The sequence below is a fragment of the Gekko japonicus genome, unplaced genomic scaffold (genome assembly GCF_001447785.1).
Source record: "Gekko japonicus isolate JY-2015 unplaced genomic scaffold, Gekko_japonicus_V1.1 scaffold325, whole genome shotgun sequence".
In the NCBI taxonomy this organism is placed as follows: domain Eukaryota; kingdom Metazoa; phylum Chordata; class Lepidosauria; order Squamata; family Gekkonidae; genus Gekko; species Gekko japonicus.
The window spans coordinates 1,284,044-1,297,615 of NW_015164674.1; the positions used below are offsets into that span (position 1 = coordinate 1,284,044).

Sequence of the window (13,572 nt, forward strand, 5' to 3'; positions counted from 1 at the left end):
CTAATAGAGCAGTACTCAACTTGCGGTTCATCGAGAGCCACATTCTCAATTGTGTGTGTGTGTGTGTGTGTGTGTGTGTGTGTATGTGTATAGAGCTGTTGTCACAGCCAATTTAGGATTTTCAAGGCAAGAAACTATCAGAAGTGGTTTGCCATAAGGGAAGGGGGTTTAAATCAGTTTGGTGTAGTGTAGTGTAGTGGTTAAGTGCGCGGACTCTAATCTGGGAGAACCGGGTATGATTCCCCACTCCTCCACTTGCACCTGGCTGGATGACCTTGGGCAAGCCGTAGTTCTGATTAAGAGCTGTCCTTGAAAAATAGCAGTTTCTGTCAAGAGCTCTCTCAGCCCTACCTACCACACAGGGTGTCTGTTATGGGGAGGGGAAGGGAAAGGCATTTGTAAGCCGTTCTGAGACACATTTGGGCTGTAAAGGGCGGGGTATAGATCCAATCTCCTCCTCCTCTTCTTCTTCTTCCTTTCCATGGCTTGCTCGGGTGCTCCGCGGCTGCGAGGTGCCCGAACAAGCCGACGCTTAGATGGAAGGGGCCGAAATTGACATTCAGCTGGCCGAATGACTCCCAAATCGGCTCATACTGCCGAAATTGACATTCAGGGGTTATTCGGCGGCCGAAATTGATCCTGCCTGATTTGTACGAATCCGAATTGGGCCGAATTTTTTTTTGCACACCCCTAATTGCCTTCCTCCGCATACCATCAACCAAAGCAGCCATGTTTACTTCCAAGTAGGAACCACCTGCCAAACACAAGCCCTACCAGGCAAGGGCCTTGCCCACGTTCCTGAAATATGTGTTCATTTTTCTGTTCCTGCTTTCCCTCCCAGGGCCTCTCTTATTCCTGGGGCATTAATGGGGTTTACAGAAAAGCTATTTCTATCTCTTTCCATTGATGCATCATCCGACAACTCTTCATTAATAATATAACAGTACATACCTACTTTTATAATTTGCAAAATAAATTACAAACCACACCAGATAATTTTCAATAAATGCTGGTAATTATTCACATTAATTAAACCCCAGAGTTTCACACCCAGCCTTAGCATTTATCTGTTTGTTAAAAAGCAGAGGAGAAAGTCCTACAGTATATTTAATAAAGGATATTTTACCTACAAATAAGCCCACATGTTATCTGTTGTTACAAAGACTGTTTAAATCAAATCTTTTGGCTCATAATGCCTTACAGCATTCAACATGGGCACAACAAACTTCTAAAATATCCTATCTCATACAAATCCATTTAGGGAATAACACTGAACTGACATATCAAGACCACCAAATGATGGGTCAATTGACTATTCTTTGACCATTGTCAAATATTCCATCAAATGAAAAATTCCCTTATGTTAGTTGTAGCCTGTATTTTTGATTACTACAAGGTATCTTCTAATAGACAAGACCAAAGGAGGGCTCTTTCATAGCCAGCCCTGAAGGTATGAAAGTCTACATACAGACTTCATTTAGGAAAAAGCATTCCCTCTTCTGCACATCTACAAGTCCTGAAGCACATTTTAAAATCAAGAACATAATTCATTCTCTTCTTCATTGTGCAACTCATGGGAGATCACTGCTAAGTATAATGGGGTCCCTTTTTCGAAGTATTTTTGAGGTATAACCTTTTTGAGAATCAAAGCTCTCTTTGTCTGATAAAGGCAGCTTTAACTCTCAAAAGTTTATACTCCTAAAATCTTTGGTTTTGGTGAGTATTTCTGTGTGTGTGCGTATATGTGCTTGTGAACCTGGAAGTCACAGTGACTTCTGCCAACCCCAAGTGGGGCTAGGACATTTCAGAGAGGTGGCTTCGATATTACCTGCCTCTGCATCCCGGCCCTGGTATTCCTTGCAGATTGCCCTTCCAAGTACTTGCCAGGGTCAGCCCTGCTTAGCTTCTGAGACCTGACTAGATTGGGCTTGCCTGGGCTATCCAGATCAGGGCATACCCCAAAAATCTTGTTGGTCTCCAAGCAATGCTCCCTCTAAGCTGTGGAGTCTTATGAGCAAAAATTCTACTTTGTGAGCTACTGGCATTAAAGTTGTCAGTGAAAGGCTTGGCTACTGCATAAATTAGTTTGCTCTGGAGCCATCCTTCCTGAGCCAAGACAGAAATGTGTGAGCTGGAGGCTAAAAAACTGTGAGCTAGCTCATACTAACTCACCTCAGAAAAAATACTGTCTCCAAGGTGCTACTGGATTCAAATGTAGCTGCTCTAGCTCAGTTTAGTTTCTCTCAGTATTAAATCACTACTGTTATCAAGATGTTCCTAGTTTGTAAAAAGACTGCCCCCCCCCAGTCATCCGTTCTAAGAATTTCTTCCAAAAAAATCATTCTTAGTCATCTGTTCTGAAGAATTTCTTCATGCTTTCTTATCTGTAGTTCTCTGTCCCTTTGGGCCCTTGAACTGAAGCTTCATCATGTTAAAATGTGTATTTCAAAACTATCACTGACTGTAAAGAGTAAAAGGTTATTGAATGTCAATGAGAAGTCTCTTTTAAATAAGACATCTGGCAGTCAGTGTCTCTTTGTAATACATTAACATGCCATAGCCCTTCAAAGCTCAAGTTTCCTTTGGGGGGAGGGGCATTGTCTCCTATGAATGTTACACAATGAAAAGCTTCTCCAAACTTCAGTACAATTACCTTGTCTTTAAAGACACAAGAAACATCAAAATAAAATAAACACACATAACAACCAAAGACACAATAAGATGGAAGATTTTTTAAAACTTACCTGACTATATTATCACAATCCAAAATACCTACGGGATATGCAGGATATATGGCTAGCACTAGTTAGTGCTGCACTTCTAACTGGTTATCTGTCAATTTATCTGTCAATATCTACCATATTCTTCTATCAGTGTATTCTTTTGTACCCTTAATTGTATTGAGAAAATAAGAAGAGCCCCTCTGGATCAGAGAAGTGGTCTATCTAGTCCAGCATCCTGTCTCACACAGTAGCCAACCAGTTACCTTGGGGGTCAGCAAAAACACTTAGAGGCCTACTCCTGATGATGCCACCTAGCACTCCGTACTGCTCTCTAGGGCAGGTGAACACCATGCCTGTAGTCCATGAGCTTTTGAAATCACCAGCCCAGTCCCTATTTTTTTATGCAGGTTACTTTATTCACCAGTCCACACTTCACCCATCTCAGGGTTACAGTGCATTTCACAGAAAAGCCATGACACGGCAACCTGCCTCCTTCTTCCCTCTTCTTCTCCAGCCAGCCTCATTTCTCCATTTTTACATTCCCAGCTTCACACTGGATGCAGAATGGTACAGTACAGCCCAATCTTGTCAGATCTCGGAACCTAAACAGGGTTAGTACTTGGATGGGAGACCACCAAGGAAGCCTTTGCAGAGGGACACAATGACAAATCACCTCTGCTTAATCGCTTGTCTTGATGGGACCTTACACACACACAGCTTCATACCTGGCCCTTGAGCTAAACACCACCCTCCTCTTCTCTGTTCCTTGCTATCCATAGCCATGCCCTGCCTTAACCCACCTAGGCCCAGAGAGTCATTGTTCTCCCACCCAAGCTTGCTCATTGCCTCCACACCTTTTGAGCTTCCCTGGGGCAGACTGCTGCTGAGGCTATCCTGACCGCATTTTCCTGCCCCTGATCCCACCCCGCTCCACTTAAGTAAGCCTTGCTGCTGGGCCAAAGGACCTGCCCTGCCATGAAGTTCATTGCTGGGTAGTCTGCCACACACTGATATTCAGAAGTTTACTGCCTCTCATTGTGGAGGTTCAGCTGCAGTCAGACGTGCAGTTTGATCTGGTGTGGCCCCATCTCTCATTGATCCAGAGTTTTTTGTAACAGAGAATTGTGATCAGACTCATCCTGTTAGCATTCTTCAAACGCTTTCACCCTGTCCTTGAACGATCGGATGCAGAAGCGAGGGAGTGAAACCGTCAGCCTTTTTTCTTTTTAGTTTGTCCTTTGAGCATGTGCACAAGTACTGATGAGCCTGCTGGGATATGTAGTTCATGGGGCCGTTGGCCATTTTTATAAAAGTTTGTTCTTTGAGCATGCGCACGAGCACTGATGAGCCTGCTGGGATATGTAGTTCACTGCTGTCCTCTCTCTCTACTCTTTTCAATTATACCTTTCCCCGAAGCACAGAAAAAAGCTGAAGTACAGAGGTGTCTTTCTTTAACGGTTTTTATAAAGAAAACACAGTTTTGAGAAGCCCCTGTGGGATGGAGAGAGAGAGGTGCATGCGCACATCGTAACTAATAAAAAAAATGGTGGCTGGGAACAGCTAGACCTTGGGTGCGCAACAGAGCAATCAGACAACAGGAAATACAATTTAAAACCAGCTCAGCCCATAAGGACCAGACTTTCACGGGTATCAAAGAAACACGCCATAATTTGGGGGGGGGATGCAGACGACTGGGGCACAACAGACAGATGTTGCTGTCTGATCATACATTTTAAATCCGGAAGGGAACAGCGATGGCAATGGATCAAACTGCACATCTGATCACAGCCTGGGTGTCCCTGAATTCTAGTATTTGGGGAGAGGAATAAAAAGATCTCTTTGTCCATTCTCTCTATCCCACACACAATTTTGTAAGCCTCTATCATGACCTAAACATGATATTTTACAGTTTTTCCTTACTTTAGGTTTTCCAAGGCCCAATACTGAGACACTGAAATGTAGCAAGTTATGAGCACATAACCTCTCTGGATGCTGGGAGAGAGCAGACATGAGCACATGAGCCTGCCTCCCTGCCACCCTGCCTCCACACAAGCACTGGTTTGCCAGTACTGTATCTATGCATGGAAAGAGGAGGGAGGACTGCGCAGTGCTCACCTCACCTGCTCAGTCTGGCATCTTGTGCAATAGCACCCACCTCGCCTACCCAGCCAGGCATCTCACATGCTATGCCCAGCTGCAGCATTGCCATGCAACTTGTCCAGGCTGGGCAGGTGAAATGGTTACTGCTGTGTGACTTGATAAGCAGTGCTACAGCCTAGTCGAGCACCACATGCAACTTGCCTGAACTGGGCCTCCCTTAACATAAGAACATGAGAGATGCCAAATGTTGGATCAGGCCAAAGGCCCATCTAGTCCAACACTCTGTGTCACACAGTGGCCAGAAATACCAGGTGCCATCAGGAGGTCCACCAGTGGGGCCAGGACATTAGAAGCCCTCCCACTGTTGACCCCCCCCCCAGCACCAAGAAGACAGAGCATCACAGCCTTCATAAAGGGCTGAGGCCCTTTCCAGGGGTGTTTTGGACTTGTAGTCACCACTTGGAGGCAGTTGACACCCTGCCTTCCGATATTTCTGGACTTCACCTTTTGTGGAGATCCCAGGAGTGGAACCCCTGCAAATAGCCAGTTTCTACTAGTTATTTATAAACCACAGTTACGCTGAACATAAATGACTCTATAACATTATACTAATGGTGCTGGACTACTTCGCATATCTGCAAAACAACATTCTATTCCTTGTCTGTATCCCTATCAGCCATTGGGGGGGGGGGATATGACTCCTATTACTGAACCACAAATTTTCACTTTTTGAAAATTGTACATTAAATATAATCCTACTCATAAGAACATAAGCCAATGTTGGATCAAGCCAAAAGTCCATCCAGTCCAACACTCTGTGTCACACAGTGGCCAAAAATACCAGGTGCCATCAGGAGGTCCACCAGTGGGGCCAGGACATTAGAAGCCCTCCCACTGTTGACCCCCCCCAGCACCAAGAAGACAGAGCATCACTTGCCCCAGAGCCCCTATCTATACCTTGTGGTTAATAGCCACTGATGGACCTCTGCTCCATATGCTTATCTAATTCCCTTTTGAAGCCGTCCATGCTTGTAGCCGCCACCACTTCCTGTGGCAGTGAATTTCATGTGTTAATCACTCTTTGGGTGAAGAAGTACTTCCTTTTATCCATTCTAACCCGACCGCTCACCAGTTTCATGGAGTGCCCACGAGTTCTTGTATTGTGAGAAAGGGAGAAAAGTACCTCTTGCCCTACCTGCTCTATCCCATGCATAATCTTATAAACCTTGATCATGTCACCCCTCAGTCGTCATTTCTCCAAGCTAAAGAGCCCTAAGCGCTTTAACCTTTCCTCATAGGGAAAGTGTTCCAACCCTTTTATCATTCGAGTTGCCCTTTTCTGCACTTTTTCCAAAGCTATAATATCCTTTTTAAGGTGTGGTGACCAGAACTGCACACAGTATTCCAAATGAGGTCGCACCATGAGGTTATATAGGGGCATTATTATATTGGCTGATCTGTTTTCAATACCCTTCCTAATAATCCCCAGCATAGCATTGGCCTTCTTTATTGCAGTCACACACTGTCTCGACACTTTCAGTGAGTTATCCACTACAACTCCAAGATCTCTCTCTTGATCAGTCTCTGCCAGTTCAGACCCCATCAATGTGTATTTATATTTAGGATTTTTGGCTCCAATGTGCATCACCTTGCACTTGGCCACATTGAACCCCATTTGCCATGTTGACGCCCACTCGCCCATCCTTGACAGATCCCCTTGGAGTGCCTCACAATCCTCACTGGTTTTCACCACCCTGAACAACTTTGTATCATCCGCAAATTTAGCCACTTCACTGCTTACTCCCATCTCCAAATCATTAATGAACAAGTTAAAAAGCAGTGGACCAAGTACTGATCCCTGCGGTACCCCACTGCTTACCACCCTCCACTGAGAAAATTGCCCACCTACACTCACTCTCTGTTTTCTATGAACTAGCCAGTTTTTGATCCATAAAAGGACTTGTCCTTCTATCCCATGATTTTTGAGCTTACTTAGGAGCCTTTGATGAGGAACTTTATCAAAAGCTTTCTGGAAGTCAAGGTAAATAATATCTATTGGATCCCCCTTGTCCACATGTTTGTTCACCCCCTCAAAGAACACTAACAGGTTAGTGAGACAAGATCTTCCCTTACAGAAACCGTGCTGAGTCTGCCTCAATAGGTTTTGTTCATCTATGTGCCTACTAATTCTTTCCTATTTATCAGTTTTTAAGTTGTCTATCATGATACTCCTTTTTAATCTCTGTTCTTTATGATCCACATATATTCTTTATGAGCTTTTTTTTTAGCTGCATAGGTTAAGCATCTTTGCATTTAATATTACTTTGCACACTGCACCATTGCCCTTGTTACTTTAAAACACATAGTATACAATGTTTGACATATAGTAAAGTAGTTATAGTGCCCATTTTTCCTTACTGAGAAAAAACTGGAATATATGGATTAAAGGGGCAGAAAAGATTGATCCAGATTGTAAAAATAAATGTTGTGGAAAACAGGAATGAATATGATAAAATGCCATTTGAAACACAGAGTCCTGCTCACAATGCAGAGAAAGAAGGCACTGTATATGTTACAGGAAAGAAAATTCCAAGAAGATGAATCTTCACGTTGTTACACAGTTTTGTGGCTGAGTTGATCCTATAGAATAAGACACTCACAAAATTTTAGAGTGACAGCGGGCCTCCTTTGTTTGGATAGGATTAAGTAAACTTTCAAACTGAACAATAACCTTAATGAAGCAGAATTAAAAGGTAGCTTGTCAAGAGAAAAACTGATGTAGATACATTTTTCCCATATATGATCTGCAGAAACATCTATACAGTGGACAATAATATCAGCATTTCTGATCAGAAACTAAGAGTTCAAAATGCTAAATACAGCATGTGGTATGTTTAGTATGATGTCACAATGTTTATCACATGGGTGAAATTATATAACATTTAGGATCGCGTACAAACTCGTGTAGAAAAAGGATTATGAAAAATAGCCTGTTACCCATGGGAGCCCATTCACCACCACTCCCCTTATGACCTCTTACTCTTTATCCTAAAAGAAAACAAAGCCTTTAAAAGTTAGTATTTGCTCTCTTATGGAATACAAAGAACAACAAGTGAACTTTGAGTTCTTAGGTCATGGCAATGGCAGTAATCTGTAACCTTCCACTACAATATATGATATGTTTATAAAGTAAAATTCATACCATGTCTTTCAAGTGAGAAAGAACAGCAAGGTACATTAACCAGTTTTGTTCACTATTATTACTACTATTAACACTTGCATGCATACTCCTATACCTGTGACTGCTGGTTCCATAAAATATATGACCTTATTCAACTTGTATTTCTCATTTTTGAAAGGTATTACTGGAACTAAACAAATATAAGGGCTCTCTCTATGGTAGGGAAAAACAACTATCGACAGTCTTGACATTCAAAATAAGTACACGTATGAACATTTTCTTGTATGACCATGAAATGCTTTTTGTATTTCAGGTCTGATAACAACACAATAAAGCATATACTAACTCCATATAATCACATATACAGAATTCTTAAACTGTAGTATTGCTCACAATAACCCATGACTATGTACAAAATGGAATAAATGCATATAGCATTTGCATAGTACCTTAATATTTATTCTATTTATCAACTTTGCCTTTTTGTTTATCTTTTTCCCCATCATCTAATAGTTATACTCTCAGCCTTAACCAGTATTATAACACCACAGGTGAGGTGCACATTTCATGGTTATTATATACAAGCATTCTGTGACATGCGTTCATTGCTGTACAAGTACTTTGTGTCCCTAGAATATACAATAACATCAGTAAAATATGTATAGCTGCCAAATATGTGGGAATTATAACTCTGCAAATCTTTAATTCAGTTTCTTCACATAAGGAAAGGATTTTTAAAAACTTTTGCTCAAATAACCATGTCTCAAATGTGAAAACAGAAGTTAGAGTGAGCAATACATACCATTGTATGTCCCACACAGCCAAATAAGTTTAGTACTGTGGATATTAGGGCACAGCGATATTTATAGTCAAGACCAGTAGTACCTTAAATACCAACAAAACTTTTCAGACTATATGCTTTCATGTGTCAAAGCTCAGTTTGTGAGCTTAGACTCATGAAAGTTTATATTCTGGAACATTTTTTTGGTTTTTAAGGTACTACTGCACTCAAATTTTGTTCTGCTTTTACAGACTAACATGGCTACCCAACTTAAGCCTTTATAGTCAAAGTGAGTAGCAGCACTTCTGTGTCCACTGGTACTGGCTACTTCAGTTATTTGACCAAGTCATTTGATCAAGTAATTTGACCAAGAACAACTACTGCTACTACAAAGTGGCCATAAATCATTCTTCCTTGTGTTTTTACAGTGTATACAGCTTCAGTGGCAGAAATAAACTTCTATGATGTTAATAGTTTTACAGTACTTATGCACTAACATCATATTTCCATAAAAGATGAAGCAAGCTCTTCATACTAGGGACTATTATAAGCAGTTTTTGAAACATTCACTGTAATCATACAGTATGTGTGAACTAATTTATGGCACAAATAACAACTAGACAAGTGTTACTGTCCTTTGATCTGAAGAACTGAGAGGAAACTGTATGATAGTGCAGCTGTATTTTGGGGATTCCTACTACATCAAATAAAGGACTGTACTGTATAGGTTAAAGCTTGCAACCTAAACTGTTTTAATTAGTGTAATAAAATGTGTTAAACAGAAGAGAACACCATCCTGTGCTGGAGTCATAAAGAATAAATGCAAAAGGCTGTGCTGTTCTCTGCATTAGGTAACATGCTTCACACCTCAGAGGGCTAAGTGCCATGAAATGTGTGATGTGCTATCACAGAGAATAAGTTAGAAATCGGAATCCTGTGATTGTTTCTCCCTCTTGTGTGCATTTATGCAGCAGCTGAGTGTTTTCTAAGTGTGACTAGATCCAGTAGTTATTTCCTTAGGGAGTGCTTGGACCTGCCTAGTTCCAAGTATTTTCTCACTGATAGGCTTTGGATCCAATGAATTCCAGGTGTTTGTTAACTAAACATCTGAGGATTCTGTAGATTCCAGGTGTTTCCTAACTAGTTTGATAGAAATCAATGCCAACAATTCCATTTAAATTTAAACCAAGTTTTTACATTTCCAAATATATTTCCTACATACATTAAAGAAATCTATTCTATACAATTAAGTGATAGTAAACAAAAATTGAATTGAATTTAAGAAACTTTTAAAAAGAACACCCCTAAGACCCCTGGACAAAGAAATGTCATGCTATTAAAAATACCTCTGACAGACTCAGAACATTTCATCTGCAAAACTATGCTTCTACCTCCATTGTTATCAGACAAAAACCACCAGTGGACAGGATACCATACAGTGGCATGCAAAGTAACCTCTGTAGCGTTCCCAATTTAACCCTTTAGATAGTAAATGGGGGCAGGGGGTAACATAGGCACTCCAAGAATTTTATATATAAAAAGGATTGGAACTCTAGTATGTTTGGAAAGACTCATTCTCAGATACAGAGGTCTTATTGCCTAGTCACAGATAAGTGGGGGAGGCTCACATAACCCTATGATATGAGAAAGGCTGTCTTGTTCATGTTCACAGGGATTCCTACTTATTATTCCTTCACATATTCCTGAGCCCCATCTTAGCACAGAAAAATTCTGCGGCTCAGCCCAGATGAACTTTGGCACAAATTAAATCCTGCCTCCTTTTCTGTTATACTGGCAGAAGCCCAGGCAAAATCTTGGACCCTGTATGCAGAGGGACACACACCATCTGCTTGTTGAAGATTTGATTTCCATTTGTTGAGCTCAAAGTTCATTGCACAAAAAGCAAGGGAGAGTCTGGGAGGTGAAGAAGGTCCAGATTGTAAACTGGAAAAGGGGGGGGGGACTCAACCCAGGATATGACTACGAACCAAAAAGGGCTAAGCTAAATATTTATTAAGGTGTATTAAGGTGTACACATGTTAAAACTTTCCTGATTAAAAATTACTTTGTCTAAGACTATAAAAGCTTATCCACACTATCTGAATGTGTGTCCCTCCATCAAGGTGAAAATTCAGACCTACAAAATTGCTGTTACCAGAATAAGTTGTGGAGGTGATACGGCTATACCTATGGCCCATCACTAATACCAGGAGTCCAATTATAAGTATACATGGAAACAACATCCGGTTTAATTATATGTGTACTAAAATTCTGTAACAGGTCTTTGAATGTGTGTCTAGAATATATAGATAATAGTGACCACTGAGGAAGGCCCTTAGGGGCCGAAACGCGTATGGTCTTCAGTTGTAAAGTATTTACCCATCAGATGTATGTATAGTGGATAAGCTTTTATAGTCTGATCTTAGACAAAGTAATTTTTAATCAGGAAAGTTTTAACATGTGTACACCTTCATAAATATTTGTACTTTTAGATATATGGTTTAGCTTAGCCCAGATTGTAAACTGACAACACATTGACTTTTAATTATGCCTACACATACAAACTTTGTGTCCTCTGTAATCAAGCACCACAATCCTAAAAGCCAACTAAGTGCAAACCCAGAGAGAAGCAAAGCAAACATCAGAGCAGATGCATCAAATTCCTGCTTTCTGACTCAAGACAGGGAGCCCCAGCCCCAGCCAGAGGGGCAGAATTCCAAGGGCAGCCGGGAAATCCACCTGGTTGAAAGTGCAATGTGCCTTTATTCCCTGGACGCTCTCAGTTCCTTTCCAGCTTTGCACGTGAGGACCATCTTTTATGATCAACAAGGGAACATAAACTGAAAACAGGATTGACTGTTTCCACAGACACTATCATTCCTTATTTCTGGACTTGAAGCCAAGATGAAATCTGTTCCTTTAGATCCTGCTTAAGCAACCCTATTAACATTTCTTTGGTAAGCACCATTAGGGCAAAGACTGCAAGAAAGGAGTGAAAACTAGAGCGAGGGGAAACAGGATTCAGACGGAGGCAGAACTCTTTATGGCTCAGCCCCAGAACCTTTTTATAGTGCTAGTGTTCAGCTGTGGAATAATGTGAAGCAATAACCCAGTGCACCGTGCTTCTGAGCATGTGCTGAGTGAAGGTGACTTGTTTCTGGAATACGGATGGGGGGGGGACCGCATCCAACTTTAGTAGTCTGTCTTCCAGGTAGGCTTGAATACCAGTAAGGGATTTCTCCTTCGAGAAACTTTGAGCAGGGAATGCAAAATCATCTCTGAGTCCCCCCTTTTTGCACCTTGCCCTGTGTATTCCAGAGAAGTGGCTCCCTCAGTCTTTGACCAGTCACCTCGTCACCGAATCCTTCCTCCCCAGAGCTACCTTCCGACACGACCCCCCCCCCTTTAAACGCAGCCAAATGGCCACCAGCTCCTTCAAGCGTCTCTTCCTCACCGTCCACACTCTTTTAACTACAGGACCTATCTCTGTACTCCAGCCGTGTCTGCCTGGTTTAAAATCCGTTTTTCCAAGGGAGCCGCGGAGAGCGCGCGCGAGAGGCAGCCCTTTACCTGCCCTCTGAGGCGCCCCCGCGGCGCGCGCTCCCTCCCGGCTTCCGTGACCTTCGTGACTGGAGGCGACGCGGGGGGAGTGGAGGGGACACCCCGCCGCCGCCTCCTCCTCCCTCGACCCCACAAACACACTGCTTCGCCTGCCCGCCGTTCGAAGTGGCCGAGAGAGCGCGTGGCCTGCTGCCGCCGCCGCCGCCGCCGGAGGGTTACCTGTCCTATATTGATGTAGCCGTACTTGCTAGCTATCCTGTCGGCTTCTGGGAGTCCGCCACTTATCCTCACCGCCCAGTGGTTGGTGTACACGCGAGTCCTGCAGGCGGGCAGCAAAAAGCCCAGCCAGAGGGTGAGCAGGCACAGCAGGTCCCCTCCGCTCCGGACTCCCCGGCAGCCGCCGCCGCCGCCGCTCCAGCCCATCTTCTCTGCTCCTTGCCACAGCGGCACCAGCGAGTACAAGAGCCCCCGAGCCGCGGTCTGTTCTTGGCAACAAACTTCTCCTCGCAGTTCCCTTCGCGACTTCCCCGAGGCGCTGCTCACCTCCGGGCAGCACCTCCAGCAGCAGCGGCAGCCAGCCACAAGTCTCTCCAAAGTTCCCCCCAGAAGGCCACTCGAAGCAGCCGGGAAGAGAGCGCCGACCCTCCTGAGGGGGCTTAGCGGAGGAACGCCGCGCTGCCCAGCGCCCTTCCAGGCGCGAAAACTTCAGAGCCTCTCTCTCTCTCTCTCTCTCCCCCGCCCGCTCACACTTTCTCCAGCCTCTTGCCTTGCTCCGGAGAGCCTCCGGGAGAAGCGAGCGGGGACCCGGGGCGGCGGGGAGGTCAGTGTCTCTCTGGCTTGCTTCCCTCTGGCTTTCCGAGCCCGAGTTGCCCTCCGCCTTTTCTTCCCCCTCTGCCCGCTCTCCTCACTTGCCCAGAGCCGAAGCGGCAGCAGAAGCAGCAGGCAGTGTGTGAGTGTTGGCAGCCAGGCGCCTCCGTTCAGTCATGCTCCGTAACCTCCCTCTCTCGCGCCCGCTCGCGCTCGCTCCCCCCGCCCCGCCTTCCGTAAGCTGCGGAGTGTGTGAGTGGAAATGGCAGCGGCGGCAGCCTTCTCTGCATGGACGAGCCTCGCAACTCCCCTCCCGCCCAATGCCAGCGGTCTCCCGGAGCACGCCTGGTCCTAGCGCTTCCAGATTCCGACAGTTTTAAGTTCGCTTTGATTTACGCAAAGTCGACTTTTCAGACAGA

The 13,572-nt window shown here is 43.9% G+C and overlaps 1 protein-coding gene across 1 annotated transcript in view; it reads right to left on the minus strand.

Moving 5' to 3' along the window:
* The window catches only part of PCSK5 (proprotein convertase subtilisin/kexin type 5), a 491,368-nt gene extending 478,599 nt beyond the window's left edge, over nucleotides 1-12,769 (minus strand). The window contains exon 1 of the mRNA XM_015409257.1: nucleotides 12,566-12,769. Coding sequence (XP_015264743.1) covers nucleotides 12,566-12,769 — 204 coding nt within the window. The remainder of the gene's footprint in view (nucleotides 1-12,565) is intronic.
* Nucleotides 12,770-13,572: the final 803 nt, after the last annotated feature.